This window comes from Erinaceus europaeus, chromosome 14 (genome assembly GCF_950295315.1).
Source record: "Erinaceus europaeus chromosome 14, mEriEur2.1, whole genome shotgun sequence".
NCBI lineage: Eukaryota > Metazoa > Chordata > Mammalia > Eulipotyphla > Erinaceidae > Erinaceus > Erinaceus europaeus.
This window is the reverse complement of record NC_080175.1, coordinates 23,134,262-23,153,115: the sequence shown is the minus strand read 5'-3', so window position 1 is coordinate 23,153,115 and position 18,854 is coordinate 23,134,262. Positions and strand designations below refer to the sequence as shown.

Genomic DNA, 18,854 nt, shown 5'->3' with positions numbered 1-18,854 from the left:
CCAGCATTAGTGTGTCCAGCTCAAGGACAGGAAGTATGTACTAAGTACTTATTATTTCTAGGTCCAAAACTAAAGCTCTTTATATGTATACTGTGCCTAATCCTCATAGTAACTGGTCAATAAGCAATAGTAGTTTCTCTGGTTCCCAGAAGAGAAACTGAGATTAAATTAAGTCCCTAAGGTTGCCAGAATATCAGATCATGGGAACAGTATTTACACTCAGATCTGAGATCATAACCAATGTATGATGATGTTATAAATTCAGAAAAAGGGCTCTCTTTGAAAATCTGTAATTAGCAACATATCAATTCCCCCAAATTTATTATATTAAAATAAAAATGCATATACACCCCTATGTTTATAGCTGTATTATTCACAATAGTGGAGGAGTGAAAGTAGCCTAATGTCCATCAACAGATGGTTAGGTAAAGAACATGTGGTACATATACTTAAAAGGATACCACTAAAAAGAAGAGATGATGTGGTGTCCTTTGGGACAAACTGGATGGAAATGGAGGTAATTATTCTTAGCAAAGTAAGTAAGGAAATTAAAGATAAGTACTAAGTTATTTGACTCATTTGTTGACTATAGAGACTTGTGAGAACTATAGTGCTTATAGTGAGAGAGGGGAGGTGAAGTACTGAAGTATACTATAACTATGTGATATATAACTATACTGAACTACATATATATTTTTTGTTTTTTTAATAAATTTTTAAATATTTATTTTCCCTTTTGTTGCCTTTGTTCTTTTATTGTTGTTGTTATTGATGTCTTCGTTGTTAGATAGGACAGAGAGAAATGGAGAGAGGAGGGGAAGACAGAGAGGAGGAGAGAAAGATAGACACCTGCAGACCTGCTTCACCGCTTGTGAAGCAACTCCCCTGCAGGTGGGGGAGCCGGAGGCTTGAACTGGGATCCTTATGCCAGTCCTTGTGCTTCGCGCCATGTGCACTTAACTCGCTATGCTACCACCCAACTCCCTATACTGAACTATATTATACTATACACCTGACATTTTATAATCTACTAAACCATTGTTAAATCACAAAATAAAATGTCATAAAATGAATAATAAAAATTAGACTCACAAAGAATTGTACATCCTGATACGAATCAGTGTTCTCTGTGGTCTAACCAAAAAATGCTTTGTTTCATGCTGGCCCAATCCACCACCTTTTAATCTGCCTTCCTAGTGTTTGCAGTAGGCAGTGAAATTTTCAAGAATTTTTTTTTGCTTAACTGCTGAAAGAGGCAGTTTCTTTGACAGTATGTGTTTGCCGGTGAGTGTACTGCCAATCTCAGGACACACTTCACTGTAATAAAGTCCTTTAACACACATACACATGCAAGCACACACACATGCACAGAGATGCACACATAAATGCATACAGATGTGTGGACAAACACTCACTACAAAGTGAGAGAGAAAGAGAGAGAGCAATATAGGCTTCAGAGCTCGCTGTCTTATCTTGAATCTTCCTCCATGAAGCCATTTTGTGGCTGTTACGTTAGGGCCTCAATAAAATATTTTATATGCAAATCTATTTCAAAGAAGGTTCAGCTTCAGCATGATGTTCATGTGTTCCGTAATAGACCCACTCTTGCTAGAAACAGGTAGATAAAACTGCATATTCCATTAATACCACAGAGCCTCCAGGATATAAAATGAGCAAGGCCCTAAACACTAAATCCGACATCAAACAGTCTAGCAGCAGAGATGGCTTCCTGATAGGGTGTCATGTTGTGCTGAATGTAGCACCACAGTTTTGATTCAGACACATAGAGTTAAACCTTATCAAATCACTTTTGGAAAAGGAGTTGAAGATGGGAGAAGCAAACAAGCTGCCAGAGGCGCCCCCCCAGGACTACCCTGGCCATAGCACAACTTCCTGATGAGACCTGTGAATATATTTTATCACTTATGATCTAGTAGTCAGGTGCCTGCTTCTTTGTTCTTGAGAAAGAAATATGATATTTGAGGAAATTATGTAGACGGAGAGGAAGAGAAATGCCTAACAAGATCAAGATTTATTTTAAATAATCTGGATAGAGTTAATGAGCAAAGAAGTTGGAAAAGTTAATTGTACATCATAACAACTCAGCTGTTCTTTTATTTATTTAAGGAGGAGGAAATAATGAAAGGGTATGAGAAGTTACTGGCATCTACCAGTAAAGGTGGTCATTTCTCTTGGCTTGGACAGATTATTATTCACATCATACTGAACCCAGAAAGAATCTTTAGTTGGAAATTCTAATTATCTATGAAGGCAACTATGCTTATATAAGGGGATTTATTTTCATTGCAATGTCTCTTATTCACACACCCCAGTAGTAACACATTCTCTCCTGTGCAACAATTGAGCATTTATTTCTTGGGGATAGTTAGGAAATTGATATGAACTCTCCCACAGAAATAGCTGCCTCAACTGTGGACATGTTATCTTGGCAATTGGACACTGAGTAGCATGAGGTCCATTTTCTGCCAGAAAGGTTTGAGAATCACACGTTAACTGGAAGGATCAGCCTAACTTTTACAGTCAGATGAGCTTGCACTCAGGTTCTAACTTCATCATTGATTCTTTGGATGTTTTGAATATGTTTTGTAATTTCCCTAAGCCTCAATTTCTCAGTGGAGCATAAAATAGAAAACTATATGCATGGAAAATAATAAATATTCTACAAACATTAGCATTTTAGAAGGTGACTCAGCAGGAACATCACAGAACTGTCATGTGTGAGGCTTTGGGTTCAATCCTTAGCACTGTGGATGATAGAGTTGTGCTTTATCCTCTCGCCCTATGACTCATACACTCACAAAAGTAGGTGTTTTGGCCATGAAGTTAACCTATCAGAGTGCAAAGCTTGCTTGCGTTATTAAAATTTTTGATTTTAGGTTTGAACAGTATATTTATTTTCATTTTATTGGGGTAATGGTTTATAGTGCAGTTGTTAGCACATGGGTACAGTTTCTTGTTCCCTTGTGCATCATGCAATAGAACCTCAAGGTTCCCTCTACCCCTTTCCTCCCTCTCCTTACCCAGAGCCCTTTGCTTTGGTGCAATGCATCATACACAGTTCAAGTTTTGCTTTGTGATTTCTCTCTGTCCCTTTTTAAGTTCCACCTATATGGGAGATCAATTGGTATTTGCTTTTCTGTTTTTGATTTATTTCCAAGATGAAGCAAAGGAGGTGACTTCATAATTTTTAATAGCTAACTAGTATTCTATTGTGTATATTTACCACAATTTTCTTAGCCATTCATTTGTCATTGGACATCTGGATTGTTTCCACATTTTGAATATTACAACTTGTGCTGCTATGGGGGAGAGAAAGTGTTCTGCAGAAACCTATCAGGAGGAGATAAGAAATTTTACATATAGGGGGCTGGGCAGTGGTGCACCCAGTCAAGCACACATAGTACTAAGCACAAGAACCTGTGCAAGGATCCAGGTTCAAGCCACACTTCCCAACTTCAGGGGGGGGATGCGAAGTGGTGGAGCAGGTCTGCAGGTATCTATCTTTCTCTGTCCCTCTATACCTCCCTCTCCTCTCTCAATTTCTGTTTGTCCTAATAAATAAAAAAAAAAAAGTGAAAAATGGCCTCCAGGATCAGTGGATTCATAGTGTTGGCACCAAGCCCCAGTGATAACCCTGGAGAAAAAAAGTTAAAAAAGAAATTATACCCATATGTCAACAAATGTACTGTAAACATTAACCTCCCCCAATAAAATGATTATTTTAAAAAAGTGAGAAGAGTTTGTAATAGCCAAAACCTGGTAGCAACCCAGGTGTTCACCAACAGATAAGTGGCTGAGTAAGTTGTGGTATATATATATATATATATATATATATATATATATATATATATATATATATATATATACACATACACCTACACCTACACCTACACCTACACCTACACCTACACCTACACCTACACCTACACCTACACCTACACCTACACCTACACCTATACCTATACCTATACATATATATACTGGACTACTACTTAGGCATTAAAAATGGTAAATTCACCATCTTCACCCCATCTTGGATAGAGCTTAAAGGAATCATATTAAGTGAGATAAGTCAGAAACAGAAGGATGAATATGGGATGATCTCACTCATAGACAAAAGTTGAAAAATAAGATTACAAGGGAAAGCACTAAGCAGAACTTGGACTGGAGCTGGTGTATTGCACCAAACTAGAAGACTCGGGGTGGGGTTTGGGGGTGGGACCTGGAACATATGGCAGAGGAGTACCTAGTGGGGGTTGTATTGTTATGTAAAAAACTCAGAAATGTTATGTATGTACAAACAATTATATTTTACTGTTGACTGTAAACCATTAATTCCCACAATAAAGAAAAAATTATGCTGCTTTGAAGATATATATATGTTGTTTCCTTGGGTAAATACCTGGGAGGTTTGGCTAAATTCCCAGGAGAAAATTGTTGGGTCATAGAACTGTTTCTAGTGTTCTGAGAAATCACCAAAACTGTTTTCCCCAAGGGTAGGACCAATTATATGCCCATCAGCAGTGTAAAAGTGTTCCTTTTCCCCTTCAGCCTCATCAACATTTGCTATTACTGTTCTTTCTAATGTATGACTTTTTTTTGCCTCCAGGGTTATTGCTGGGGCTTGGTGCCTGCACCACGTAGCTATTTTTTCCCTTTTGTTGTTTTATCATTGTTGTGGTTATTATTACTGTTATTGATGTCGTTGGATAGGACAGAGAGAAATGGAGAGAGGAGGGGAAGACAGAGAGGAGGAGAGAAAGATAGACACCTGCAGACCTGCTTCACTGCTTGTGAAGCGACCCCCCAGCAGGTGGGGAGCCTGGGGTTCGAACTGGCATCCTCATGCCGGTTTTGCACTTTGTACATTGTGCACTTCTTCTTCTTCTTCTTCTTCTTCTAGCATTTGCCCTTCTTCCGTAGCCAGTTAACAGCGTCAGGTTGAGCCTGATGTAAAGTTTCGAGACCTCCTTTGAATCTGGAGAGGTGGCAGTCGTTGACTATGTGGGTCATTGTGCACTTAACCTGCTGCGCTAATGCCCCACTTGACTCCCCCTAATGTATGGCATTCTTACAGGTGTCAAGTGGTATTTCATTGTTGCCTTTTATTTGCACTACTCTGATATCAATCAGTCACTCTAAGCACTTTCTCATTTGTCTGTTGACCCTCTGGACCTCTTCTTCCGTGAAGTTCCTATACATACCTTTTGCTCAATTTCTAATGGGATTTCTTAACAACAACATTTTAAAATAGCCGTTGTCTTTGTATATATTAGATAATATAAGAGAAAGTATGTATGAATCACATAATAGATATTCAATAATGACAGTTTTCCCCCCACTTCTCATAAATTTAGGCATACCCATCAATTCTTGAGACACTATAGTTTCTCTTCTGTCTATGGCAGAAAGAGGGTCAAAAAAGTTAAAGCATTTTGCTCCCATTTCTGGGACAGAGTCGTCTCTCTCTTCCAGGGTAAGCCATCCTCCAGAAACAAGCAGAAATGAGAAAATAAAGGATGTGTCAGGTTAAACTTCGTTATTGGAAGAGAAGAAACATGTCAGAAGAGACAGATGTGTTTAATGGCCAATATATTTGTCCAAAGGAATAACTTTCACTAGCCAAAAGCCCAATTAAACCTGTAAAATGGAAACCCAGAAAATCAAATTAATGAGTCAGTCATTAGAAGGGGAAGACCCAGCTAATTCTTTGTTTAGCATGATGGATGGACCCAGAGCAAATAATTGGATGACATTCATCAAATGTAAAATAAAAGGTGTCACCAAAAGAGAAAGTGGTAATAATCTCTGGGATTTACAATGCCAACAAATTTGCTTATAAAGAAGAGAAAAGTTCATCAAAATAGATTAATAGGCACTAAACTTTATTTCTTCCTCCTGTGGTTGCCAGATAGCTACACAAATAATAGCAGAGAGGTGGCTAAAAGGACCAGCTTGGCATCAAATGAGGATAGTGAGGATTCTGCTCCCAAAGAGGGCAGTGCTAGAGCTTCTATTTGGAGTGAATGTCTTGTGATATGTTGCCATCATTTAAATTCTCATGAAGAAGAGCCTATGTCTCTTAGTGGAGTATGTCCTTCAAATAGGCTTAATAGTAGAGCCACCAGAATAGTACTATGAATGATAGCAGAAAACATACTTAGCATGTGTACAAGTCTCTCTGGAACAGATAGAGTCTGGGCATGAAAATAGAATTCTCTACAACCATGGTCTAGTCACTGAACTTTAGAGGAGACTAAATTCAAAGTGTCTCTGGTTAAGAGGATTGATCCAAGTAATTTGTTATTGAGTCAGCCAATAGATATTGACTATGCTTTCTATCTGACATTTGGGGGATTGCATTCATTACTCATGCAGGGCTCAGGAGTAGGCAAGAGTTGAATACTAGCTGTCACAATTAAAGGTTATGTGATTCTGGGTAAGTTGCCTCACCTCTTCTACACTCAGTTTCCTGCCAAATAGGCAAACACATTCACAGATGTTATGCATATGGATTTTAACAAGATGAGCTATGATTTATAAACTCTTTATTATAGACTCTCCCAAGTAATAAGCTCTCATTTCATAGTTTCTATAATTACTATTACTTTATTACCCCTCATCTCCTATAAAGATTTCATTTTTAAGATGCAATAGCTATGCCATAGTCAATTCTCTAAGAATACAAAAAAAAAAAACCCACAAATATATAAACACATGCTTACTACAGTGATTTTATTGTTAATAGAATTATCGGCTGACAAGAGAGAAAAGAGAACCAGAGCATCGCGATAGCATATTCAGTACTGGGTATCAAACTTGGGACCTCACATATGAAAACCTTGAACTCTGCTTATGAGCCATCAATTACAAGAATTTAGTGAACAACTTAAATATTGTGTCAAGGAAATGCATTGTTGTTATGGTGGCATGAATGAGATGAGTGAACATCTCTTCATAATCGTAGGAGGCTAGAACAGGTCTAGAGTCAATCTTTTAAAAAATTTTTTTTATTTATAAAAAGGAAACATTGACAAGACCATAGGATAAGAGGGGTTGAGCTTCGCAAAATTCCCACCACCAGACCTCTGTATACCAGTCCCTCCCCTGATAGCTTTCCTACTCTTTAACCCTCTGGGAGTATGGACCCAAGATCATTGTGGGATGCAGAAGGTAGAAGGTCTGGCTTCTTGAGTTATAGAGCAGTGGTACAATGATTCTCTCTCTCTCTCTCTCTCTCTCTCTCTCTCTCTCTCTCTGCCATCCTTCTCAATTTCTGGCTGTCTCTGTCCAATAAATAAATAAAGATAATGCAATTAAAAAAATAAAATGTTAGTTGAATTTTATCAGATACAGAGTGGGAAACAGTAGAAGACCCAGGTAAAGTTGCAGAGGTCAGCTTAGTACCTCTAGGAGATACTATAATATTATATCAGAGCATCTGTGTGCTATTATGTTTCCTTCAGCCCCTTACAACTTGGGATCATTCTGTGAACACCTGAGATACAGTTGCCATCGTTGCAGTTTACTCACACAGAAACACTCCCAAATTCTGTGTGAGGGAACATGTAGAGAAAAGAGTCTGTGCTTGTGCAGGGCAGTGACAGCTGTGGCTAAGCTGAGTTGCCCAGTTGAGGGGCTTAGGAGCAAATGACACTGATTGACCTGTCAGCCTATTACTTTGCATTTTCTTGACCCTCCATGATTTGGAAACCCCAAGGGCCCTAGCTTTATTCTGTAGTGCTGGTAAATGGCCCCATAGTGCTGTCATCTTGTTCCCTGGAGATATTAAAGGGGTATTTGGGGAGCAGCCTCATTTTCTTGCTGAATTGCGACCAGCTTCTCTGGTGCCTAATTCCCCAATGTAAATTGGGTGTGGTTCTGGATGTCTAGAGCCTGATATATAAGAGTATGATAGATAGCCAAGGATACAATTTGAGATTTAAAACTTTATCTGATGTTACAAGATTTCTTTTGCAGGTAGTGAAATTAATTTTAATCATTAGATAATGTTGGTATGTGTGCAAGGTTGTGAATGTGTTACCTGCCACTAAAATGTCCACTTTGAAATGGTTAGTTTTGATAGTAACAACATCTCAGTGAGATTTTTAAAAATTTTTATCTTCATTGTAAACATGAAATTCAGGAAAGTAGCTACATCTGGGAGGGAGTGGGGTCAGGCAGGGTAAGAAGCACAGAGGCACAAGGTGAATGTCAGTTGTGGTTAGTGCTAATGCTGTGCTACTCAAAGTATGGTCCCTGGAGTAGCATTAAGCAACATCAGGAAATGTAGTAGAAAAGACAGTTCTTGGATTCCACCTCAGATTAATTGAATCAGAGACTCTGGGTGGTCCCAGCAGTCTGAGACTTAACAAGCTATGGGTGTTTTTGAAGCGTGATAAAGTTGAAATGCTACTTATCTACTTCTGAGGTTGGCAGGTATGTTTACATGCATTGGTTTAATAATTAAAAATACTACTAAACTGAAAACCAAATATTGTGCTCTGAGAAAAATACATCATTACTTCCAACAACCCAGTAAGTGGTTTCCTGCATGGACTAGTGGTATTGACTGTACAAAGGCCCAAGGACTATATTTTTATTGGCTTTTATGCAGTTGAGATTTATTATAAAAGAAAAAAAAAACCCTTCTCAGCAACTCATTGATCTTAATATGTCAACAACCCACCTCTGAGCCAAATGCAAAACAATATAGATTCAGAACAGATGTCTTATCACAGAATGAAAAAAAAAAGTACTAGTATACAAGACAGGAGTGTTTCTAATGAGAAAACAGAGATTCATGGATAGTGCTAACATCAGGAAGAGAGACAATCTCTTCTCTGCTTCACAGTCTACATCTTTGCACCAAGCGTCTTCCAAGGTTCTGACTTCACGCTGACTAGAACATCTGCTCTATGAGGCAGCTTGTGATGCCTGCATTACAGGTTTCTAATCTAGGAAGGAAGCAAGGGGAGTCCTAGGAGATGACATCTCTCAGGGTGCTGAGTGATGGGTGGTTTTCATTAGCAATGTTACACCCTGAGTACTCCCAGAAGTCTCTGTGGATAGGTGCCAGATTTGGGCCAGAGTGGGAGGACTGGCCTGCCTCCAGCAAGTGTTCAGACCTCAGTGAGAACAGGGCATGTGCCCACAGTAATTACCTCCTCCTCAGCACAACAGCCTGGTTGCTATTGTTGTCCTGCTATTTTCTCTGAGCAGGCAATGTTATCTTCTCTTGTGAATATTAATTTCCCCTGAGTTAAGATAATTGGGCCTAGAGCAGCCATCTGCAGAGCTGTGCCATGTTGGCAGGACTTTGTAGCCAGACTCAGGCCTGAGAACTGTTTTGCACAGTCATTTACAGGTCCCTCTTAAGAATCCATCTTTACCCACATGTGGTGACAGAACCAGTTCCCCGGTCATGAGATAACAGAACTGGCACTCAAACCTGGGACTTCTGACTTACACATCCACAATTCTTTGACCTTTGATACCTTTAAGTAACTTTCACATGGGAAGACTTAATAGCCATCTATTCAACACCTGAAACTATATAATCTTCATAGGAGGGCAATGTGCTTAGATTACAAGTAATATTAAGTTCAAATTCTGATCTGTATACCCCCTTCCCTCCCAATTTCTCTCTGTCCCTATCGCATAAATAACTAAATAAAATATTTAAAATAATAATTAGATTAGAGTAGAGGACTGCTTGGATCAAGACTCTTACTTTATCAAGTAATAGCATTAACACAGATCTTGAAAAAAAAAAAACCTTTGACTGCAATGGATTAAAAAGTTTAAGAGAATAAAGAATAGATCATGGATTCAGCTTTCATTGATTGCCTTTCTATTTTCATTTGTAAATATTTATTAGGTGTGGAGTGTATGTGTGGAGCACAGTGACCAAGCACGGAGTCCCTGCTGTCATGGAAAGAGCCAGCCAGCAGGAAAGAATGTCCTAATTGCTTGTTTATTGTCTAAGTGCCATGATGTGGGAGTACCCCAGGATGCCCTGGGATTGGATTCTCAGAGCCAGAAAGCAGCAGTCTCTATGAGCTATTGATGGAGAGACTGAATCCATTTCAACCTCTGTCCTGAAATCTCACCCCATCTGGCCTCTTTGTGTTTTCCCCACGATCCAGGTAACGACTGGAGGAAGAGCCAGCTACTATGTGTCCTATCGAAGAGAGGCCTTTGCTCAGATAAAGCTACCCAAATATTCACTGCCTAAGGTACGTACCACCTGTTGCCTGGGGTCCTGCCAGACAAAGCAGGAGTGGTGAGACAGTCTTGTTGGGCTGTGGGAGGTTGATTAGTGCCTGGAAGTTGACCACATGCAACCTGACTTAGCACTGGAACTTAGCACTATGGTATTTGGCCTCTGCTTATGTTGCTAAACCTGGGTTCAGTTTTCCCCTCAGAAGGGTTCCCAGACATGAACTTTGATTTCTTATGACTCAAACATCTGCTATAACCTTGAATCACTTCACAGGGGTAGTTAAGAAGCACTAACTTCTTTCTTCTGAGCCTTCCTCTCTTTTGCAATGACCTTATCACCAAATAGAGGACCAGGCTTAGAATGGGCCAGGTAGGACCACAGTGCTCCCGTACTCCAGTGAGTCTCAATGACTTCCTAACTTCCTTCAAACACATTCATACTAAATATAAATTACACTAACTGTGCATTTATTCCTGTCTCCCACCATAAGTAATTAAAAAACAATAATTTAGTATAATGTTCTTATCAATGATGGCATTTACCTCCTCTATTGGAAAATCATAAAGTTTACTCTGAGTGAACATTGGCTTCTGGAAAGAGATGGATCCTAGACCATCATTGTCAATATGGGTATGATCAAAATTGTATCAGATAATGGGCCTGCAGAGGACCAAAGTGTTACACTGGACACAAATTATCTGGAACATTTTTCAAGACTTCAAAGTCTGTAAGTTGATGTTAGAAAACAGGCTGGAGAAGTATAGACATGGAGGGATTATAGAAGAGACAAGAAGAGGGGCTGGGCAGTGTCACACCAGTTAAGTGCTCTTATCATCAGGCACAAGAACCCAGGTTTGAATCCTCAGTTCCCACCTGCAGGGGGAATGCTTCATGAGCAGTGAAGCAGGTCTGCAGGTGTCTCTCTTTCTTCTTCTCTATCTCCCTTCCCCTCTCAATTTTTCTCTCTTCTGTCTAATAAAAATAGAAAGGGAAAAAAATGGTCACCAGGATTGGTGGATTCACAGTGTGGTCCAGGTGGTGGAGCAGTGGATAAAACGTTAGTCTCTCAAGCATGAGGTCCTGAGTTCAATCCCTAGCAGCACATGTACCAGAGTGATGTCTGGTTCTTTCTCTCGCTCCTATCTCTCTCATTAATAAATAAATAAAATATTAAAAAAAAAAAGGATTGGTGGATTCACAGTGTAGGCACCAAGCCCCATGATAACCTTTGTGGAAAAGAGAGGAGAGATAGAATTATATAGAGATAAGAAGGTGGTAAGTTTATATTCATTTGGTTATTCATGAATGTTGGTATACATCCATTCATTCATTTGCTTTCTCTTATAGTTATCCATTGAACTCTACTTTCTTCCACTTAGGTTTTCACTCTGTGCTAGAAATTTTACTAAGCTCTATTGATAAAGTAGTGAATGAGGGACTATCAGCCCATGCTTTCATGGAGCTTGTCTTCTAGTAGAGAATGAGAAACTGTAAGGGTAGGGAGTGTTACAGATACTGATGTTCAAAAGCCATGTGGAATAAAAAGGTAGAACTAACCAAATAAAGGTCGTGAAATTTTGTTTCCTAAAGGAAGTGATACTTAATCTTATAAAAGAGGGGTGAGGAGTTAACCCTGGGGGAGCTGATAAAAGTACTTGTTCTAGGGAACCAGGTGGGTGGCCCTCCCAGTTAACTGCACATAGTACTTCCTGTTCAAGGACCAGGGTTCAAGCCCCCACTCTCCACCTGCATCAGGGATGCTTCAGGAGTGGTGAGGGAGGTCTGCGGGTATCTACCTTTCTCTTTCCACCTCAATTTCTCTCTGTCCTATAAAATAAAAATATAAATTAAAACAAAAAAAGGAAAAAAATTAAAAAGCCTCTGGGAGTCATGGATTCATTGTGCTGGCACTAAGCCCCAGTGATAACCCTAGAGGTAAAACAAACAAAAAACAATAAAAACCTTGTTCCAGTCTGATTTAAGAGAGACTGTGCTTCATTCAATAAGACAAATTATATCTTGAGAGACTAGGTTAAAGAGGGGGGTGGAAGACTGATGAGGTAGGCAGAGACTATGTTAACTAACCTTAGGGCCTCTAGGAATCAATCTTTCATTTCAAAGCCTCCCTGTTACTGGCTTTTAAGGTCCATTGTACAGTGTTATGGTTTCAGAATATAACCACCTGATAGTCTAAATTCTAAGGGGCAAAGGGAACCTAGGCATAAAGAAGATGGCCATAGGGGAATTTATGGGCATGCTCTTTCTGACTGAGAAGGACTCCCTCTCTCTCCTCCCATGCCTGATGTGCTTTGTGAACTGGCCTGGGGCTTTCCAAACCATCTCCCCAACATGGGGCTTATTATTTTACTCTAGATGTGTTTATAATATGTGCATTTTTAACTTTCTCAGGAATGCAAGCAGTTCACTCCCCTGGGCAATGTGACTGCAGGTGGGGACAAACAAAGACTTGAATTGATCACAGCCCTAAAGTATCCCATTAATGATCAGCAAACCCTTGGCAATTTCTTGTGGTGGGGTAGTATCTGTGTAGCCCCTTTTAGAGAATTTCATCTAGAGCAGCTTCTCATTAATATGAGGGCTGCTGTGAAAATAGCTGGATGGTTATTGATCCTCTTCATTAGCAGGTAGCTGTGCAGATATTCATGGTTAAGGCCGAGGAGGTGGTGAACACAGGGAGTAGGAGGACTTGGGTTCTTTCCATTGTTTAAAAATGGAAATGGTTTTTAAGCAAGTTGTTGCTGTTCTTTGTGGAGCTGGGGAGGCTGCTAGGCATGGCTTGCTTTTAGAACAAAAGCAGTAAAAGCTCCCTGTCATCATTGCCCTCACACCTCTGCTCCCAGCTTGTCTCCTCAGAATACTGTCCCCCGGGGTACTCTATAGATTTGGAGTGTTTTTGCAGAAAATAAAATGAGCATCATTAATAATGAGAGGCATTATTAGGGGCAGCCACCTTGTTCTGAGTCCTCCACAACCCAGTCCCTGAGCATCTGGTTTGTGCTCTCAGACTAATAGTCAGGGAAAGCAGGAGCCAGCTGAAGGCATGGAGGCAAATGACACAGAGCAATGGTAACTAAAGGTCAGTGGAACTATGAAACCAGGCAGAATCCCTGGACATCCATACCAACTCTGCTACAGACTTGCCCATGAGCCCAAGTCTTCTCATTTATGACATGAGATCATAATCCTTTTTGACAAATTTGTAAGAATTCAATAAATGACACATTGTTGTGTTGATAGAATATAATGTCCTAGGACAGTCTAAGGAGTGAACTTGATCCAAAGGGAAATGGTGGAATACTTCCTTACCTAGAAAACAATGTGGGATCACATCCCAGTCTGACCTGAACTGGGTATAACCAGAAACCCTCACTCAGTGTACCATTCAGAGTCTGCTAGGTCCTTTTTTGTTTAAAATTTTGTTTCTGATTTTATTCTAAAGTTGTTACTCTGCAAGTTATCTCTCTAAGAGGAACTCTTTTGGTCTTTTTGTTTGTTTCTGTATGAGACTTATTCTGGTAGTGATGAGATTGAACTTTACCTAAACCCACTGTTAGAAAACAGTGACATTTAGAAAGCCTTTCCAGACTCTGTTGTCTTGGACATGACTCAGTGCAAAGGACCACCCTTCCCCTGTGTTTGGATAAGACATAGATGTCTTCCCTATTTATTTGTGACATGAGCAGAATCTCATTTTTTATTTTAATTTTAATTTTTTGCCTCATAGTGATTAGCTGATCATTTCTCCTCATTGACCAACATGGGGAAAATGCTTGATAATTTGACTTGGTCACTTCCTGTGGCTTTTTTCCTTCCTTCAAGTCCCCGAAAATTAATCAACTCATATTAAGGCAGATATTAAGCTTGGGAGCTTAAGCAAATGTTGGCACTCAAAACTGCCCCACCTCTCAGTAGGACCTCTGAGAATCACCTGACCCCAAAGAAAGCCACTTTCTCTGTAATTACTTGGCCATACCACCTACTCACCACAAGTCCCACTCCCACCTCTTTCCAACTATGTTTTTTTCTTTTGTAAAAAATATTTATTTATTTGTTATTTACTGGGTAGAGACAGAGAGAAATTGAGAAGGAGGGAGAGAAAGAGAGAGAGATACTTGCAGTACTGTTCTCTGCTCATGAAGCTTCCTTCCTCCTTTTCCCCCTAAGAGGAGACCTGGGGCTTGAACCCGCATCCTTGCACAATGTAACCTGTGCTGAACCAGGTGCACCACTACCTTACCCCTTCCAATAGTGATTTTTCTTCTCCCTACAAAAGTAATTATTTCCTGCCTTCATCCAAGGTGCTTGTAGATATTATAGTGAGCTTGCTTTCTGTTTTGCAGATATTCTTTTCAAATAAAATTTCCAACTGCCTGTCAGAAGTATATTCTGTGATCCCATTTAAAGACTCCAGAATTGAGCTTAAACTCTCCATCCTGTACCCATTATATTGCTTCCATTCTTACTTACTCCATTTATTTATTGACTAACTGTTTGTTGAATGTCTATCATGTGGTATATGTTGGTAAGTACTAGAAAGACAGTGAAAGGGCCTTACTTTAAGCATAATTACAAGGAGATTAATTATGACTGTGATTAGTACTCTGAAAAAAAGGGCAGACACATTTGTAAGTCAAATATCTGAGTTAGTAAAGATATGCCTTTTTCTCTTCTCCTTAGATTCTGTTTTCTTACCGTCTCACTAATCCATATCAGAGTCTTCTTCCTTTATTCAGACACTACTGAAATACTACCTATTTTGTTTCAAGAAGATTTTGAAGTCATTCTGTCTCTAGTGGAAAATTCTTTGCACTCCTTTCACAAAGAATAGAACTACAAATGAATTTGATCTTCTCCAGCTTACCTGCATTAAGCAATCATGAATCTTCCTTTAACCTGCCTAAAAATATTATAACTTTTTTAAATTAGTGATTTAATAATGATTAACAAGATTGTATGATAAAAGGGGTACAATTCCATACATTCCATACATTTCCCACCACCACATCCCAACCCTTTCATTGGAAGCTCCCCTATTCTTTATCCCTCTGGGAGTATGGACCAAAATTGTTACGGGGTGTAGACGATGGAAGGTCTGGCTTCTGTAATTGCTTTTCCACTGATCATGGATGTTGGCAGGCCAACCCATACCCCCAGCCTTTTTCTATCTTTCTCTAGTGGGATAGGGCTCTGGGGAGGTAAGGTTCCAGGACACATTGGTGAGGTCATCTGCCCAGGGAAGTTAGGATGGCATCATGGTAGTGTCCACAATTTGGTGGCTGAAAAACAGTAAGATATAAAGCAGGACAAAATGTTTAATAATCAGGAGCCTAAAGGTAAGAATAGAGCAGATGGAACTTGTGTGGGGAAAAAAGTTAGAAGTCTATTTTAGGTATATTCCAAGGGGTCCATGACTTGAGTAATTTTTGCCTGATTCTAATAGCTAAAATTCAGGTGGGCTAAAAGTATTGTCTGGGATGATGTTGTTAGAGTTGAGAATAGGACTAGAAAGCTGGATCAGAGCAGAAAGTAGCTCCCAAGTATGAGTAAGTTATATAAATATAATTAACTATAAATTCCACTCATCTGACCTAGGGCCCATATATATTCATATTTAGCACAAGAGCCTGTGTAACCTCTGCGTCCCTGTAAGTCTGTGCCCGCAGTCCATGGTCACAGCTGGGAACAATGCAGGCTGTACTCATTTCAGGACCAGTCTTCCTAAAGTACAGAGTATATTGACCCAGCCTTCCTTCAGAAAGTGGGGCAATCGCTATCATTGATGTTATACATTGACAGCAAGGTCCTGTAGAGGCCCACAATAGGGTTTTTATAATGATGTTCCTGGTGGAAGTGACCAGTGATGTATTTGGGATCTATCTGAGGTCTAGACCCATCATAAAGTGGTAACTTTATGATGCTTCTAAGCATAACTTAGGTGTGTCAGACAAAATTATTGTACTTAATTCATAGCTGTGTTCTCACCTCTCTAGAAGAATACTGGACTCAAGATTTTCCAAGTTCATACATTTCCTTGAATTCTCTCACCTATAAGCCTTGGTACTTTCTGCTTTGATTAAAGATTTAGTTAGTCATATATTAACAAGAGAGAATGAGAGAAACACACAGAGAGAGCCAATGGGGAATTGAACTCAGGACCTTGTGTTTATGAATCAGGCAATTGACTTGCTACACCATCTACTGAGCTGCTAAGCCTTCCTCTCTCATCACCATTTCCACTCACTACCTCTATTTTAGCACTTGACTACATAAACACACACACACAGAAACACACACACACACACACACACACCAGAAGCAAACTATTTTGTGAGAACTACAGTAGTTATCTTTAGAAAGTGGAATGGTAAGGTCACAGAACTTTGGTGGTGGAACTATAACCTATAGTCTTATAATTTTATCACCCACTATTAATGAAAAATTGAAAAAAAAATACAAGAAGATTTGATGTCTCCACCACCAGCTAGGCATCTTTGTCAAGTCAGGCTGTACATTTTGTTCTATGTAATTCTACTTTAATGTTGGGTACATGGCAAATGCTGGCTAGTATAGGTGTTCCTGTCATGAATGAAGTTACTTTAGGCTCAGATTACAAGAAATGTTTTAATAGTAGTGAAGTATTGTCACCATTTCACACCTCTAAAGTCATAGGGTTCATGAGCTGCAACACTGAGATGGCATAAGATATCTAACCTCTTTTACCCGGTGCCAGGTTATCAGAGCAGCTCCAGTAAGATGAATTCAACAACAAATCTGGCTGCTTCCTAGCCTGACCATGTCCCATTGTTTTAAGTTGATTTTCCTTTTCTCTCTTCTTTTACATTAGTTTAGTCTAAAATAACTTAGCTCATTCATTTTTATAACCAAAACATCTGGGAAAAGCGAGGCACTTTGATTGCATTTTTAACGTGGTAAGTGAATTTAATTCTTATTTCCTGCAGCTGCTATTTCCTCTCCTACTGGGTTCTTGGGCTTTCATTCCACACACCAACACAACATGATTTCATCACATGGTTTTTAAGAAGAAGCCTTATTTCCATTTTCAAATAACTCAGCAGGAACCTGTAATTCTATAAGGTGTGTCAGCATATATGAACAAGTGAGGTCTCAGTCAAGGTGACCTAGGTAGTTCAAGGCCAGCAGCTGAGAAGTGACAGAATCTCCAAGAAATATATCTGCAACTGATTTATCATTTTCCACACTTCCTAGTTGTCCAAATTGAATTGACTTGCTCTCTTCTGAATCATTTTTAAAGAAGTCTCCATGATTCTTTATCTTTCCTTTTTTATTAGTGAATACTGATTTATAAAATTATAAGATAAGGGGGCCAGATGGTGACACACCTGGTTAAGTGCACACATTACAGTCCACCAGGACCTGGGTTCAAGCCCTTGGTCCCCACCTGCAGGGGGAAAGCTTCACGAGTGGTGAAGCAGGGCTGCACGTGTTTCTTGGTCTCTCTTCCTATCTCCCTGTACCCTGTCAATTTTTCTGTTTCTATCCAATAGCAAATAAACAAAAAGAATAAATATAAAGTTCAATAGAGTTTTTAAAGAATGTCTATTTTCTCATTTGCCATTTGCCATGATTTTTAACCCTAGTTGTATAATAGAATTATCTGGGGATGTTTTGGGGGGGAAAAAAAAGTTTGAAACCCATCCAGGACCAACTCAGTCTTTTCTGGAGAGACCCAGGTGGGATTGTCTTCCCTTGTCTATGTGGTAGGTGTCTAATATGCGACACTAGTTCTAGAGGATATCGTTTTGTTAAGTTTGAAATGAAAATACAGAGTAAATGGTAATGTTAGAAAAAGGGCCACATTTTAAATGGTCACTACTATTGCTGTAAGAGGGTACATATGTCAGTAAGTCAGCAGTAAAGGTACTAACCTTAAATGTATAGTGGCAGTGCTGCTTGGACTTCAGGAGAGAATATCAGCACAATGTCTTTCTATGAGATGGTTTTAATGATTTCCTTTATTACAGCATTTGTTTACCATATTTTATATACCATTTTCTTCTACCAAGTTTTGTTAAGAGAACTGTTTACTCTTGTCTTAAGAAACAGTCCTATTTTTATGCAGAACTAAGTTTTCAGGTAACAAAGAGATAGATGTAGGGAACAACAGAACATGCAGTGTTACCCAAGTATGGGAGTCAGTATCATAAACACATGGAGAGAGTGGACAAACTCCCTCCTCCAGTGCCCCCATGCAGATGTGACAGGGAAGTGTGTACACACAAAGCCTGGCCAGAGTGGTTTAAATTCACACTTTTAAAAGAAGGGGACAAAAGTTCGATAGTTTTGAAATCATTTTTGCTTTTATCAAATTATTTTAAAAGAGCCAAAGTTTCAGATATCAGAATGTGTATGTTACCTCAGCCTCAACCAGAGAGGATCATCTAATGACTTTGATTTCTAAGCAATTGAATGATCCACTATTTCTTACAGATGCTTCTGTGACAGGTGCTAGTGAAGTTAGTCTCTATAAAGATTCCAGACCCTGACATGGTGCATTTCTTTGTTAGCTCCTGAGGGTGGCAAGAAGAAAAAAAAAAGTTTAATTGAG

At 39.3% G+C, this 18,854-nt stretch overlaps 1 protein-coding gene across 1 annotated transcript in view; it reads left to right on the top strand.

Annotated features, from left to right (window-relative positions):
* Nucleotides 1-18,854, top strand: part of SORCS3 (sortilin related VPS10 domain containing receptor 3) — a 795,336-nt gene that overhangs the window by 627,754 nt on the left and 148,728 nt on the right. The window contains exon 8 of the mRNA XM_007530390.3: nt 10,170-10,259. Coding sequence (XP_007530452.2) covers nt 10,170-10,259 — 90 coding nt within the window. The remainder of the gene's footprint in view (nt 1-10,169; nt 10,260-18,854) is intronic.